Source organism: Lontra canadensis, unplaced genomic scaffold (genome assembly GCF_010015895.1).
Source record: "Lontra canadensis isolate GAN:19392208 unplaced genomic scaffold, GSC_riverotter_1.0 scaffold160, whole genome shotgun sequence".
In the NCBI taxonomy this organism is placed as follows: domain Eukaryota; kingdom Metazoa; phylum Chordata; class Mammalia; order Carnivora; family Mustelidae; genus Lontra; species Lontra canadensis.
The window spans coordinates 1,341,901-1,356,622 of NW_022631154.1; the positions used below are offsets into that span (position 1 = coordinate 1,341,901).

General features: G+C 44.4%; 1 protein-coding gene across 1 annotated transcript in view; it reads right to left on the bottom strand.

Moving 5' to 3' along the window:
- Positions 1-14,722, bottom strand: part of ASH1L (ASH1 like histone lysine methyltransferase) — a 181,233-nt gene that overhangs the window by 39,645 nt on the left and 126,866 nt on the right. Inside the window, exon 6 of the mRNA XM_032845040.1 lies at positions 9,500-9,594. Within this exon, the coding sequence (XP_032700931.1) occupies positions 9,500-9,594 (95 nt within the window). The remainder of the gene's footprint in view (positions 1-9,499; positions 9,595-14,722) is intronic.

Genomic DNA, 14,722 nt, shown 5'->3' on the forward strand with positions numbered 1-14,722 from the left:
ATCATGACCTGAGCCGAAGGCAGAGGCTTAACCCACTGAGCCACCCAGGCGCCCCGGTTTATTTACTCTTATAAAAGCTGCCAGAGCTTTAGTTTTCTTTTAAAGATACTACTTACTTATTTGAGAGAAAGAACATGAGCGGGGGGAGGGGCAGAGGGAGAGGGAGAAGTAGACTTTCTACTGAGCAGAGAGCCCAACTCGGGGCTCGATCCCAGGATCCTGAGATCATGACCTGAGCCGAAGGCAGAGGCTTAACCCACTGAGCCATCCAGGTGCCCCTGCCAGGGCTTTTAAAAAAAAGTGGTGCCATCTTACTCTCCCACAGTTGTCTATAAACGTTGTGGTTATGCCAACTCATGGTAGCTTTCGTTTGCAATTCTTTGATGAGTTATGGTGGGTGGGTATTTTTCACATGTTTATTGGCACTGTGTACATTTCTCTTGGTAAAGTGTGTTCAAATCTTCACTTCAAAATTGGGTTGTGTGTTTAAAAAAATAAAAGAACGAAAAATAAACTTAAAAAAATTCATTTGTAGCAGTTCTTTATGTATTCACGATATATACAGTTGGAGTATTTTCTCCCAATTTGTGCTCTGTTTTTATAATACTGTCTTTGTTGAACACGTCTCCATTTTGTCAAGGTATAATCTATCAGTGCTTTCTTTTGTAGCTACTGCCTTCTGTGTCCCATCTAAGAAACCTCTGACTACACGCAGGTTGTGGAGATATCCTATGCTTTCTTCTAGAAACTTCGTAATTCTGGCATTTACATCTCAGTCTGCGACCCGCGCCGGGCCCAGCCTAGCCCTGCCGCAAGGCCGCTGTCGGAGCTGAGCCACTTGCACCGGACATCACCTTGGCTGCACGGGCCGGAGCACATCCTGCTCGGTTGCTCTGGTGCCCGTGCGCAAATCCAACGACCACAACATGCGGGTCTCCTTCCGGGCTATCTACTCTGTCCCAGAGACTGGTTCTACTGGCACGTCACTTTATTATATTAGAGAGCACGTGAGCAGGGGGCGGGGGGGGCAGAGGGAGGGGGAGAGAGACAATCCCAAGCAGACTCCACTCAGCACAGAGCCTGATATAGGGCTCAATTTCAAGACCCCAAGTTCATGACCCGAGCTGAAACCAAGAGTCAGATGCCCAACCAACAGAGCCTCCCAAGGACCCCTATTTATTAAAAAAAAGAATTATTATTACTGTTTTTTTTTTTTTAGAGGGCTCTATGCCTAATATGGGGCTTGAACTCATGACCCTGAGATCAAAAGTTGTGTGCTCTACCTATGCCCTTCTAAAGCTAATTTAAGGTTTAAACTTGCTTTACAGTTACTCTGGCAGATAATGCAAGTCTTGGGGCAAAAAGAAGACATTTTTTTAAGATCACTTTGAATGTTCTAGGTTTGTTGCCTCTCCATATAAATTTCAGAAAAATCAGCTCATCCATTTTTACAGAAGAGCCTGCTGGTAACAAGGTACACTGCATGGAATGTAACAACGTCTCTAAATGTGGCATATTTCTCCATGTACTTAGGTCTTCTTTAATCACCCTGATAAATGTTTTAATTTTCAGTATAAAGTTTTTGCCTATGTTTGGATAAATTTATTTCTAGTTACTTCAGTTTTATTACACTACTAAGTTTTTTTTAAATAGACTTTATATTTTAGAGCCGTTTTAGATTCAAAGCGGTACTGAACAACTGACAGATTTCCAAAATACACACTGCCCCCACACACCGCAGCCACCCCGTCACCGACACCCCTGACCAGAGCGGCACGCTGGTTAACAGCTACTGAACCACACAGACACGTCACTCTCACCAAGTCACAGTTTACGTGAGGGCTCGCTCTTGTGCATGCTATGGCTTGGAGACATGTAGTAACGACAGGTATCCAACCAACTACTATATCATACAGAATAGCGTCACTGACCTAAAAATAAAAATCTCTGTGCTCTGCGGACCCATCCCTATTTTACCCTCAGCCGCTGATATTATCAATGTCTCCATGGTTCTGGCTTTTCCAGAGCATCATACAGTGGAATCATACACTGTATGTAGCCTTTCCACACTGGCTTTTTTCACGCAGTACAATGATTTTAACGTTGCTCAGTGTCTTTTCAGGGCTTGAGAGCTCATCTCGTTGTAGTGGTGGGTAACATCCCATCGCCTGGCTGTGCTGGTTCACCGCTCGCCGACAAGGACAGCTCGGTAGCTTCCGAGTTTAGGGAGCCACGAGCAAAGTGGCTGTGAAACGCACGGGCGCAGCTTATCACACGGACAGTTTTCAACTTCTCTGGGTAAACACCAAGGACCGCCCTTGCTGGCTGGTACGGAAAGGGCAGGTTTAGTTTTGTGACACTACAAATTGATTCTTATACACTGATTTTGTTTCCGGTAACTTTGCTAAAAGGCTGTAACAGGTTTTGGGGTACTTCTCTGGATTTTATCATCACGTAATGTGCGAGCAGAACAGGTTCACTTCTTCCTTCCCGGACTTTATGGCTCCTATTCATCTCCCGCCTTACCGCGCCGGCTGCAATATCCAGAATAATGCCGGACAGAAGCAGCGAGGGTGGACATTTTTACCTTCTTTCCAATTTCAGGAGGACACACTGCATACTTCACCAGCTGTAATGTTCACTTCCGATGCCTTCTGTGAGACTGGGGAAATGCCCTTCTACCTCCAAGAGTTTCTGCCTGTATGTCTACACGGTCTATGCTCAACTTCCTTCCGTAGCTGTTTCTTCCCATTGAGTTTTTGTCAGGTTCTTTACCAGGATTATGTTAGCCTCACAGAGTGAGCTGGGAAGTGTCCTCCACTTTCTGGAAGCTTTTGTGTAAGGCTGGCGTTATTTTTTCTCAGGGATGAAACAGCTCACAAGGGAAGCCATTTTGTTCTGCCATTTTTTACGTGTAGGATTTGATAAAGAACTAAATTTCCTTAAATGATGCAGGCTATTCAGACATTCTGAAATTCTATTTCTTTTTGAATTAGTTAAGCTGTATTTTTTAAGGGATTTACCCATTTCATATACATTGCTAAGTGGATGGGCATAAAGTTATTCCTAACATCTCCTTACCGGCCGCTTCATAACCGCAGGACCGTCAGGACCGGGGCGATAGTTCGCGCGGCCTCTCACCTGCTCCTGCTCGCCGCATCCAGAGCTTGTCAATTCTGTTGCTTTTTGAAACTTGTTTCCTTACTGTCTGTTCAGTATCTTATCGACTTCCACTCTTTATTATTTCCTCCTTTCTACAGATACCTGCTTTCTAGAAATGAGTGGGATGGCTTTTCCCTTCTCACTGTCACTTACAGCAAATCAAGGGGAAAGGGTATTCGCTTTGTGTCAAGTGCAACATAAATGTTCCTTGATCCTCACAGCCCAGGCTGGGAGTAAGCGCGGCACACGAAGACGTGGAGACGCAGCGTGCGCGGCGACGCTGCTCAGGTCGTCCAGCCGGAAGACGGGGATCGGGGAGCAAGCCGTCCGAGCTCCACTCGCAGGGGTGTGCAGGCCCCCAAGGCCACCTTCAGGGTTGCTGACTCACAGGACTCAGCCTGTGGCCATACTCAGCTGCACTTCATTATAGCAAAAGGACACAAAGCAGTCGTAGTAAAGGGGAAAAGCGCACTGGGCAAAATGGGAGGAAATGAGGCCTAAGCCTGTACAAATTCTCCCCCGAGAGTCACACAGGATGTCATCTTTGGCAATACACTGGGACAACAGATGTGAAATGTCGATCAAGAATGCTCATTACAAATTCAGTGCCCAAGGTTTTGAGGTTTTTGTCTCAGTATTATATATTTTTTCATGTTTAAAGTTCTTTCATTGAACCTATCCCCTTAATCCACACATAAGTGTTTCAATTCATATTTAAAAGTACCCGTGAGGGGTGGGGTAGCTGGGTGATGGGCCTTAAGGAAGGCAGGCGATGTAATGAGCGCTGGGTATGATAGTAAGACTGATGTATCACTGACCTCTACCACTGAAACTAATGATACATTATATGTTAATTAACTGAATTTAAATAAGAAAAAAATACCTTTCCGTGTAAGACTCAAGGCATCAGAATTTTTCTTTTGCATTGGGTAATCACTATAATTTTAACATATGCCTGATTAAAACAATGTAACTACACTTTCAAGATAACAGCTTTCTGAGGCATAATCCACATACCATAAAATACATTCTTTTTAAGGATACTATGCAGTGGGTTTTAGTACACGGAGCTCTGGTGATGATCAATTTTCTGTATCAACTTGGCTCAGTTATAGTACACAGAGAGCGGGTCAAACATAATTCTAGATGTGTCTGTAAAGGTTAACCGTTAGATGAAATTAACATTTAAATGACTAAATTGTGAGTCAAGCAGATTACCCTCCATAATGTGGGTGGGATTCATCCAAACAGCTAAAGGCCTTAGTAAGAAAACAGACTGACCTCCCACTCCTTGACCCTCCCCTGGGTCTCCACGCTTCCAGCCTGCCCTGTAGAGTTTGGACGTGCCAGTCGCCAAGACGGTGTGAACTGCAACCTTAAAATAAATCTCCAGAGGAGCGCCGGCAGTGTTTAACTCTTCTTGATCTCAGGGTCTTGAGTTCAAGCCTCACAATGGGCATAGAGCTTACTTAAAAAATAATACATCAAGTAAAATGTTGTCATAAATAAAATCTATTTTTAAAAAAAACCCTTCTCAGGGCGCGTGGGTAACTCAGTCATTAAGCGTCTGTCTTCAACTCAGGTCATGGTCTCAGGGTCCTGGGATCAAGCCCCTTGTTGGGCTCACTGCTCAGCGGGGAGCCTGCTTCTTACGCACCCTCTGCCTGCTGCTGCCCTGCTTGTGCTCATTCGCCTTCTATCAAATAAATAAAATCTTAAAACAAAACAAACCAAAACCCTCTCTATTAAAATGAGAAAGGTAGGGACCTAGTTAAAAAAAAAATCCAGATTCGGGGGCACCTGGCTGGGTCAGTCGATGGAGAGTATGACTCTTGATCTCAGGGTAGTGAGTTTGAGCCCCGCACTGGGTATAGAGATTACTTAAAAAATAAATCTTAAAAAGAAAAGAAAAAAGGAATCATAAAGCACATGGCATTTTGTGATTACCCTCTCTCTCTCTTTTTAAATATATTTTAAAAGATTTTTATTTATTTATTTGACAGACAGAGATCACAAGCAGGCAGAGGAGACAGGCAGAGAGAGAAGAGGAAGCAGGCTCCCCGTTGAGCAGAGAGCCCAATGCGGGGCTCGATCCCAGGACCCTGGGACCATGACCTGAGCCGAAGGCAGAGGCTTTATTTAACCCACTGAGCCACCCAGGCGCCCCATGATTACCCTCTCTTATCCAGAGTAACGTTTTCACACTTCACCCATTTTGTTACCTATCTCTGTACCTCACTTCTTTATTTCTTTTTTAATTTAAGATTTTATTTATTTGACAGGGAGAGAGAGAGAGAGAGTACAAGCAGGGGCAGCACACTGTCCACTGAGCAGGGAGTTCGACGTGGGGCTCAATCCCAAGACCTTGGGGTCATGACCTGAGCCAAAGGCAGCTGCTTAACAGACTGAGCCCCCTGGTGACCCTCAGTACCTCATTTCTTGTTCCTGCCCAAGAGCACCCCATTGTGAGCACAGACCACGATCTGTTAATCCATTTATCCACTGTGGGAAAACTTGCTTCCACCTGTTGGCTACTATGAATGCTGCTGTTACGAACATCTCTGTGTAAGTGTTTGTGGGACATGATGTTTTCAGTTCTATCGGGCAGACGCTTACCAGCACAACTGCCGGGTCATATGGTAACTACCTGTTTAACTTCTTGACGAACTGCCAAAATGTTTCCCAAAGAGGGTTACACCACTTCACATTCTCAACAACAATGTCTGAGGTTTCTAATTTCTTCACATTGTGCACCAATCCTTTAATTAAAGCCACCCTAGCAGGTGTGAGGTGGTCTCTCATTGTTTTGATTGCCATTTCCACAATGACTAATGACGTTGAGCATTTTGTCACGTGTGTATCGGCCATGGGTATGACTCTTTTTTTTTTTTTAAAGATTTTATTTATTTATTTGACAGACAGAGATCACATGTAGATGGAGAGGCAGGCAGAGAGAGAGAGGGAGGGAAGCAGGTTCCCTGCTCAGCAGAGAGCCCGATGCGGGACTCGATCCCAGGACCCTGAGATCATGACCTGAGCCGAAGGCAGCGGCTTAACCCACTGAGCCACCCAGGCGCCCCATGGGTACGACTCTTTTGGAGAAATGTCTATTCAAATGATCTACCCACTTAAATTGTATTATTTGTCTTTAAATTAATGAGTCTCAACAGTTCTTTATACATCTGGGTTTCTGGATACAAGTCTCTTGGTACACAATTTGCAAACATTTCTCCATTCTGTGCATTGTTTTTTCATTTTCCTGAGGGTGTTTTTTGAAGCACAGAAGTTTTAAATACTGACCAAGTTCAATTTGTCTTTTTCTTTTGTTGCATAGGATTTTGGTATTATAGCTGAGAAATTATTGCCCGATCCAAGGTCATGAAGATTTCCTCCCATGTTTTCTTCAAGGGTTTTATGGTTTTAGCTGTTATATTTAGGCTGATGATCCATTTTGAGTTCATGTTTTTATATGGTGTGAGGCAAGGGTCCAACTTCAACCTTTTGTATGTGTATATCCAGTTACCACAGAACCACCTGCTGGAAACACCATGGTCTCCTCATTCGACGGTCATGGCACTCTCATCAAAAATCAATTGGCTATAAGTTTAAGGGCACAATATACATTTTGATAAGTATTATGAAAAGTAAAATTTTACTTGAAATGCACTTCTCTAATGAAATAAACCTGATTTCCTTAGTTAAACGTTTAAGAATAAACATGATTTTGTTTGTTGATTCTGACTCTTATCAGTGGTAAGATGCATTATTACTTTATTTATATGACTACTTTATTCATATAACTCATACAGCAAAGACAGAGATGAACCCAGGTCTGGCTGACTCAAAGTCATGCTCATTACTTACATGATACTGGAAAAGACCGGTTCAGAATAACTGGCTCACTTCTAGCCTAATCATAAAATATTATTTGAATGACAAAATAGTACTGTCCAGGAAAAAAAAAAAAAATCTGTCCTCCAACAGCCTGATTTTTAACCCTGTTTCAGAGGGAAAAAGACCCACTAGACTTGGATAGGTTTTTCCATTATTTACTCACTTTGCAGACCACTAAGTACAAATCAGTCTTAGTGTGACATTAAAATGGGGATGTGGAGATAAAATTTTTATCGTAAATTTAGGGATTCCTAGTCTGCACCTCTTAACCTCTATCTGTACCAGAGACGTGAGAGGAACACTGGCCTATTATCCTTCCCATCTTCCTTGGCACGAGCCGCCACTCTCATCCCCTCAGGTAGCTTCAGTCGAAGACTTAGGTTAGATCCCAGCCAGGACAAAACCAGTAAGACTAAAATGATCATGTTTTCCTTTAAATGGGTCTTTTAAATGACTTCTTTTCTGAGCCTGTTTGTCATCGTCAGATTCAAGGAAACAGCTAAATCTGCCGAGAACCCGCTTCTGGGCTATGACATCACGTAACAGAACGCTCGTTCAGAAGAGCCTTGGCAGTAATCCCAGAGAATGTGGAACTTACTCTTGCCTTCGTTAAGGTAAGAGAACTAAACCTTGGAACTGCATGTTGGAGTTAAACCATTCTCCTTCCACCCAGTACAGAATAATTAAAGCAAACTAATCCTTATTGCAGAACGTGTCGTCTATGCTCGCTCCTTTAAATACACTGCTGGTGCTGGGTCCTCTGGGGAGAAAAAGGGGATTCGATAATCCTAGCACCGAGAAGAGTCCCACAGTCACGAGGACCGGGAGTCGTCCTTTAAAAGAACACTGCAATGCACAGGGTCTACATCTACAGCATAAGGAGGCAGCCCCATCACGGCCTATTCAACAGGTCATCCTGGGTTCTCCTCCTCCTCTTTCATTTGTATGTGCACTGGTTAAACTTCTATTATGAACCAGGCACTAGAAAATAGAAGAAGAGTAAGAGAGTCAAATGATCCTGCACCTGAGCTTACAATCTAATGAGGGAGACAGACAACTAACGAGGAAACAGAGCAATCACGGATTACAGAAAGGAATGGAGACGATGCTGTGATACAGAGTAAAGGGAGGGGCCCTCTTTGGAGTGACAATCAGGAAAACAATTTCAAAGAAAATGACATTTAGTGGATACTGACATTAAACTCATCCTTAAAGGACAAGAAGCCAACCATGGGAGAGTAAGAACAGTTTTTTAGGCAGTGGGAATAACAAACATATACTGGCGCGCTGGTGGGGAAGGCCTTAGTCTGTTCTAGGACCTGAGAGAAGACCAGCGAGACCGTACATGGCAGGTTAGGAAGAAACGGGAACAGAGGGACAGGGATGACAGGGAGGGGTGGGTTGTTAGGGACCAGGTCATCTTTTTTTTTTCCCTTTTAAATATTTGTTTATTTATTGGCGGGGAGGGGCAGAGGGAGAGAGAATTCTAAAGCAGATTCCCTGCTGAGTATAGAGCTGGATGAGGGGCTCGATCCCAGGCCCCTGAGCTCATGACCTGAGCCAAAATCACCAGTCAGATGTTTAACCAACTGAACCACCCAGGCGCCCCTGGGACAAGGTCACTCTTAAAAGCTATAGTAAGGAAGTTATTGTTTAACAGTAAGACACTGCAAGGTTTTAAGTATAATCTAGTTTCAGTTATAAGATTTCTTTTTTTACTGCGTGGGGAGAGAAGTGGAGGGAGCAGGAATGGAAACGGACACAGGTGTCAGAAGGCCGCTGCGGGAGTCTGAGCTGAAGTCACGTGGGGGACGCACCTCAGAGTGACAATGGGACCTGCAGACAAGCGGGATGGACTGCACGGACGGCAACAGCCGAACTTGGGGGCGCAGACTGGATGCAGCTCTGGGGGAGCGGGAGGGACCCAGGATGACTTCTAGGTACCGGTTACTGATCTGGTAAGCCCAACGGCAGGATCCCAGGAGGTACTGTTACCCCGATGCTAAACAAAGCCTTGACATTTCCTCCCAAAATGAACAGAAGGATAAACCCTGCTCAATTTGCAGGCGGATAAATGATTAGGAAAGCGGTGGGCTCTCTCCCGGTGATTATTAGGTATCCATAATCACATCTTTCTGAACATGGAAACCTCTGAGACTCCAGCGGTGAACAGCTGGGCTTTCCCAGGTGACATACTCGGGATCAAATGCTACAGACGTAGTGTTTTCTATTACTGAAACTTGAGTAAGAAAGATGTATGTCATTGTGACTCCCAGAGAGCAAAGAATTTGCAGAATTCTTCAGAGTGAGGATAAATTAAACGGTAAAGAAAGAGCTCGACCCCATCGGAGATGCAGAAATAATAGGAACACGAAAACACTTCATCCGAACTCAAGAAATGCCATTTCTGCTAAGCAACGTATTGTCTCTCCGGAGCACTCACCGACATGAATGGGGGCTGGGAACAGTCCGTACTCGTGCTCTCCAGGACAGTATTCCAGCTTCTCTTTCTTTAATTGGATCAACCGGCTCTTTGGGCTGCATAGGAAAAGAATGGAAAGTTATCAGAGGCGATGAAATCTCCTCCTGCGGCCAAACAAAGAAAACAGACCCCTGTCAAGAGTTTTTGTTTTGTGACTCCCGGGTGGCTCAGTCGCTTAAGCCGCTGCCTTCAGCTCAGGTCATGATCCCAGGGTCCTAGGATCGAGTCCTGCACTAGGCTCCTAGCTCGGTGGGGAGCCTGCTTCTCCCCCTCCCTCTTCTGCTCCCCCTGCTCGTGCTCTCTCTCTGTCAAATAAATAAATACAATCTTAAAAGTATTTGTTTTAACAGTGGCTTAAATTTTTAAATGCATACTTTTGGGGGCAGCGATATAAAACACATTCATGTATTTTTAGAATCTATATTTTTGGACTTGTCTTTTAGAAATTACACATAAAAAAGAGCCCTGTTAGCACTTTCCAGCAGTTCTGCAAGAGGAACTGAAATTTCAGATCTGATCATAATAATAACCTTATACTTGGCCCCTAATTTATGGTATGTATGTATGTATTAGTTTCAAAATTTTTTATTTTTTAAAGATTTTACTCATTTATTCATTGGAGAGAGAGAGAGAGCACACAAGCCAGGGGAGGGGGAGCACAGGGAGAGGGATAAGCAGACTCCCCACCGAGTGCAGAGCCGGACTCTCGGGTTGATCACATGACCCTGAGATCACAACCTGAGCCGAAATCAAGAGTTGGACATTTAACCAACTGAGCCACCGAGGCGTCTCTATTTTTTTTTTTTTTTTTTAATCTTTTAAGTAAGGTTAGTACCCAACGTGGGGCTTGAACCTACAACTCCGGGATCAAGAGTTGCAAGCTCTGTCAACTGAGCCAGCCAGGCAGCCTGAAGATTTATAGGTTAGGAAGTACTTTCATACATGATCATTTGTACCAATCCTACGAAGTAGGTAAGAAGACATGTTAGCTCTAGTTTACAGATCTGAAAACAGATGCTCTATGAATTCAAATGACTTGCCATCATTTTAGTAGTAACTAAGGAGATTTAAGACGAAAACTCCAGTTTCCTGCCCGGCTCCTCCTCACTGTTCTTTTTTTTCTATTCCGCAATGTCTCCACAGACGCGCCTCTTCGACTTGTCTGTCTGACTGGTCTGTGTTTCTAATATTTGGTATGAGATCAATCTTGAGACATTTCACAAATACATAAAAGGGGAAAAAGAAAAAGAAATAAAAAGGAAACGAAGAAAAAGAAAAAAGGGTTTCCGAAGAGCCTCACTTAGTCTACTCGGATTTTATTTTGCCTTTAAGTTCCAACAAATAAGGCTGATGTATTTCTTTCCCCCTGTGAATTACAACATACTGCTGTCTTAGATTTTTTTCTTATTTGACAGAGAGAGAGAAATCACAAGTAGGCAGAGAGGCAGGCAGAGAGAGGGAGAAGCAGGCCCCCTGCTGAGCAGAGAGCCCGATGTGGGGCTCGATCCCAGGACCCTGAGATCATGACCTGAGCCGAAGGCAGAGGCTCAACCCACTGAGTCACCCAGGCGCCCCCATACTGCTTTTTAAAAAACAAGTCTCTTCTATCTTGTTACAAGCAGCTATAGTAATACATATTTTGTAGGTAAGAAAACTGAGGCTCGCAAAAGTAAGTTATTTGTAGAACCTGAAGTACTTAAATTTGAACACTGGTTCCTTCTACTAGATCATTCATTTATTTGTTCAACAATTACTGAGCACTCACTAAGTCCGGGTCCTGTCTTTTTTTTTTTTTAAGATTTTATTTATTTGGGTCACCTGGGTGGCTCAGTGGGTTAAGCCTCTGCCTTCAGCTCAGGTCACGGTCTCAGGGTCCTGGGATCAAGCCCCGAATCAGGCTCTCTGCTCAGCGGGGAGTCTGTTTCCTCCTCTGCCTGTCTCTCTGCCTACTTGTAATCTCTGTCTCTGTCAAATAAATAAATAAAATCTTAAAGAAGATTTTATTTATTTGAGCAAGAGAGTGAGCGTGTGCGTGCACAAGCAGGGCGGGGTGGGGGGAGAGAGAGAGAAGCAGGCTCTCCGCTGAAAGGGAGACTGGCAAGGGGCTCGATCCCAGCTCTGGGATCATGACCTGAGCGAAGGCAGATGCTTTGCCAGCTGAGCCACCCAGGTGCCCCTCAAGTCCTGTTCTACGTGCTAAGATGGTAATGGATAAGACAGTTTACACTGTTCTTAGGTGCAAAGACAATACGTGGGTAAGAAAAACTAAGAAAACAGAAAAAATTTCAGAAAATGGTAAATGGTAGGCTAATAATTAAAATGTGATGAACAGAGAGTAACAGAGGCTTTTCTGAGGAGTGGTATTCAGCTCAGTTTTAAGTGTCACCGGGTCTTGGCAGTGACAGGAACGAGGAAACGGAGAAGACCAGGCAGAAGAAGGAAGTATCTGGGAGAAGATCACAACTGGAATGGGACCGAGAAGGAGGAGAAATAAAAGGAGGCTGAAGGAGTACAGACGAGGTAAAAAATTGTGAATGAGGTCATGCCAAGTGGTTAAAACACTGGCAAAGAGTTTGGGAACAGTTTCAAAGAAGAAAAGGAAAGATAAGAGGTCATTCTATTCATATCTAATAACCACTTTTCTCATTAAAAAAAAAACCCAAATAACTGTGAACACAGATGTGAAATTTTAAAAAAGATTTATTTATCTATCTTATCTATCAATCAATCAATCAATCAGAGAGAGAGAGAGAGAGAGAGAGAGAGAGTGTACCCAGCAGGGGGAGCTGGGAGAGGGAGAAGCAGGCTTCCCGTGGAGCGGCAGCCCAGTTCGGGGCTCCATCCCAGGACCCCAGGATCACGTCCTGAGCGGGAGGCAGACGCTTAACTGACGGTACCACCCAGGTGCCCAGAGATAAGAATTTTTGAAGTTCAACTAAAAATTCTATTTCTTCATCATAAGTCAAAGTCAAAGAGGGTAAGAAAACAACTCTATCCAGAGCCAAGCATTCTGTGTCAGAGAAAATTTGGTCTACACTACAGTCAAGATTTACCCAAGCAAGTTAAATGGAGGACATAAAAGTTTCCATTTAGTGACAACAGGAATGGAGGCAAAGCTGAGACGCCCCCCTGCTTCCCGAGGGTCAGCAAGCAGGCGACAAGCGGCGGCCAGGGAGGGCAGTACTGAGCCCCCGACAAGAGCGCGCACACAGGAACTACAAAGAAATCCAGGGTCACCGTTAGAGCTGCAGTCCCCGCCCCACCAGACGACACGCAAGCCCCCGACCGCACCCCCATCGATGACTGAGCGGTTCTCTAGCAGCAGCCCCAGGCCGGACCCCGGAGCGCGGGCACGCAGGACCCGCGGTGCCGCAGGGAGCAGGACCCCTGCAGGACAGCTCCGTCTCTAGTCCGTGGCCACGCCTGACTCTGGTTCTGATTTTGGGCATGACCTCTGGTTTCCCTGCGGGTGAGAACAGCTCGGACCTCCTCGCTCTGCGCTCCAGTACTCGGCTCCACGCAAGCTGCGCGGAGCGGTCAGTGGACAGAGAGCGGGGCTCTCCTCGTCCGTCTGTCTTGGCGACTCTGAATGCTCAGAGCCGTTCTGCACGGTGTCCCCGCGCGTGCGACACTAGTCGTTCACCTGACTTGGGAGAAAATCCGTAGCCGTGGAAGTGACCATTTCAGACACAGAACTGCCACAGCAGTCGGCCAGACAGTGTTTCGGTGAGGGGCTCACTCTGACCAGTGGCTGAAGCTGCAAAGTGAGACGGTTTCTGTGTGTCCGTGTGTAAACGAAAAAAACCCTTGTGCTTTTCTTATCAAAAGAAAACAATCTGCCTTTCATTATGTTCTATTTATTAATGCAACCCATTCAGTATTTGTGGCTACCTTTCTCTCTTTGGTAGTTCATTAGTTTTAATAATTTTTAAAAATAAAATATGAATTTTAATTTTATAAATTTTATTTTTTTTAATTTATTTATCCGACAGACAGGGAGATTACAAGAAGGCAGAGGGGCAGGCAGAGAGAGAGGAGGAAGCAGGCTCCCTGCTGAGCAGAGCCGGATGCGGGGCTCGATCCCAGGACCCTGAGATCATGACCTGAGCTAAAGGCAGAGGCTTTAACCACTGAGCCACCCAGGCTCCCCTATAAATTTTATTTTTTTTAAAGATTTTATTTATTACAGAAAGGGTCCTGGGATCAAGCCCTGCATCGGGCTCTCTGCTCGGTGGGGAGCCTGCTTCCTCCTCTCTCTCTACCTACTTATGATCTCTGTCTGTCAAATAAAAAAAAAAATTACTTATTACAGAGAAAGATAGTGAGAGAGGGAACAAAGGCACGGGGGGAGTTGGGAGAGGGAGAAGCAGACTCCCCACTGAGCAGGAAGCCTGATATGGGGCTTGATCCCAGGATGCCCAGATCATGACCTGAGCTGAAGGCAGACACTTAACTACTGACCCACCCAGGCACCCCTAGTTTTAATAATTTATCATTTAAATGCAATTCCAAGATATTAAATCCAAACAGGCAAATCCACCCTCAAGTGGGAGAAAAAGCATAGAAATATTTAAGAAAACATAGAAAAAGTGAGCATTTCTAACACTGATTGTTAATGGTGATGAAGTTTATCTACGGTGCCTGTTTGTGACCATGTCTTGACTTTAGGCATTTATTACCTTACTCTCGAATCTTGGCCCCAAAACCCAAGTAATGAAACTACTAAGACGTCTTCCTCTAAGTTTCCTGAACAGCTACTGAGACACAGCAAGGGCTTGTTCCGGCACCTTCTCAAGGGGAGGGTAAGGGGATGTCTGGCGGAATGCAGACTTTGATGAACATATCATTATTCTCAAACTGTCTTGTTTGGTAAACAAAGAGTGTGAAGAGAACTTGAAAATCAGAATGAAGTCCAAGTTCCTAGGTTAAAAGGTAAGTCGTATTTTATGAATGTGAATTACATTTTATCTGGTGGAAATTTCTAAGTTTGGAGAAAAGCATATTAACGTTCCTGTAAAGGACGGAAACAACTGTCAAAACTTTATCCTTTTATCAAGAACGAATTTTCTTTCTTTTTCTCCCAGATTTGGAGAGACCACGGTGTAGGTCTTACTGGCTTTGCTGGAAGAGTTCAGAGAATTGTCCATGATACGTCTTCATTCTTTTTTTTTTTTTTTTTTTTAA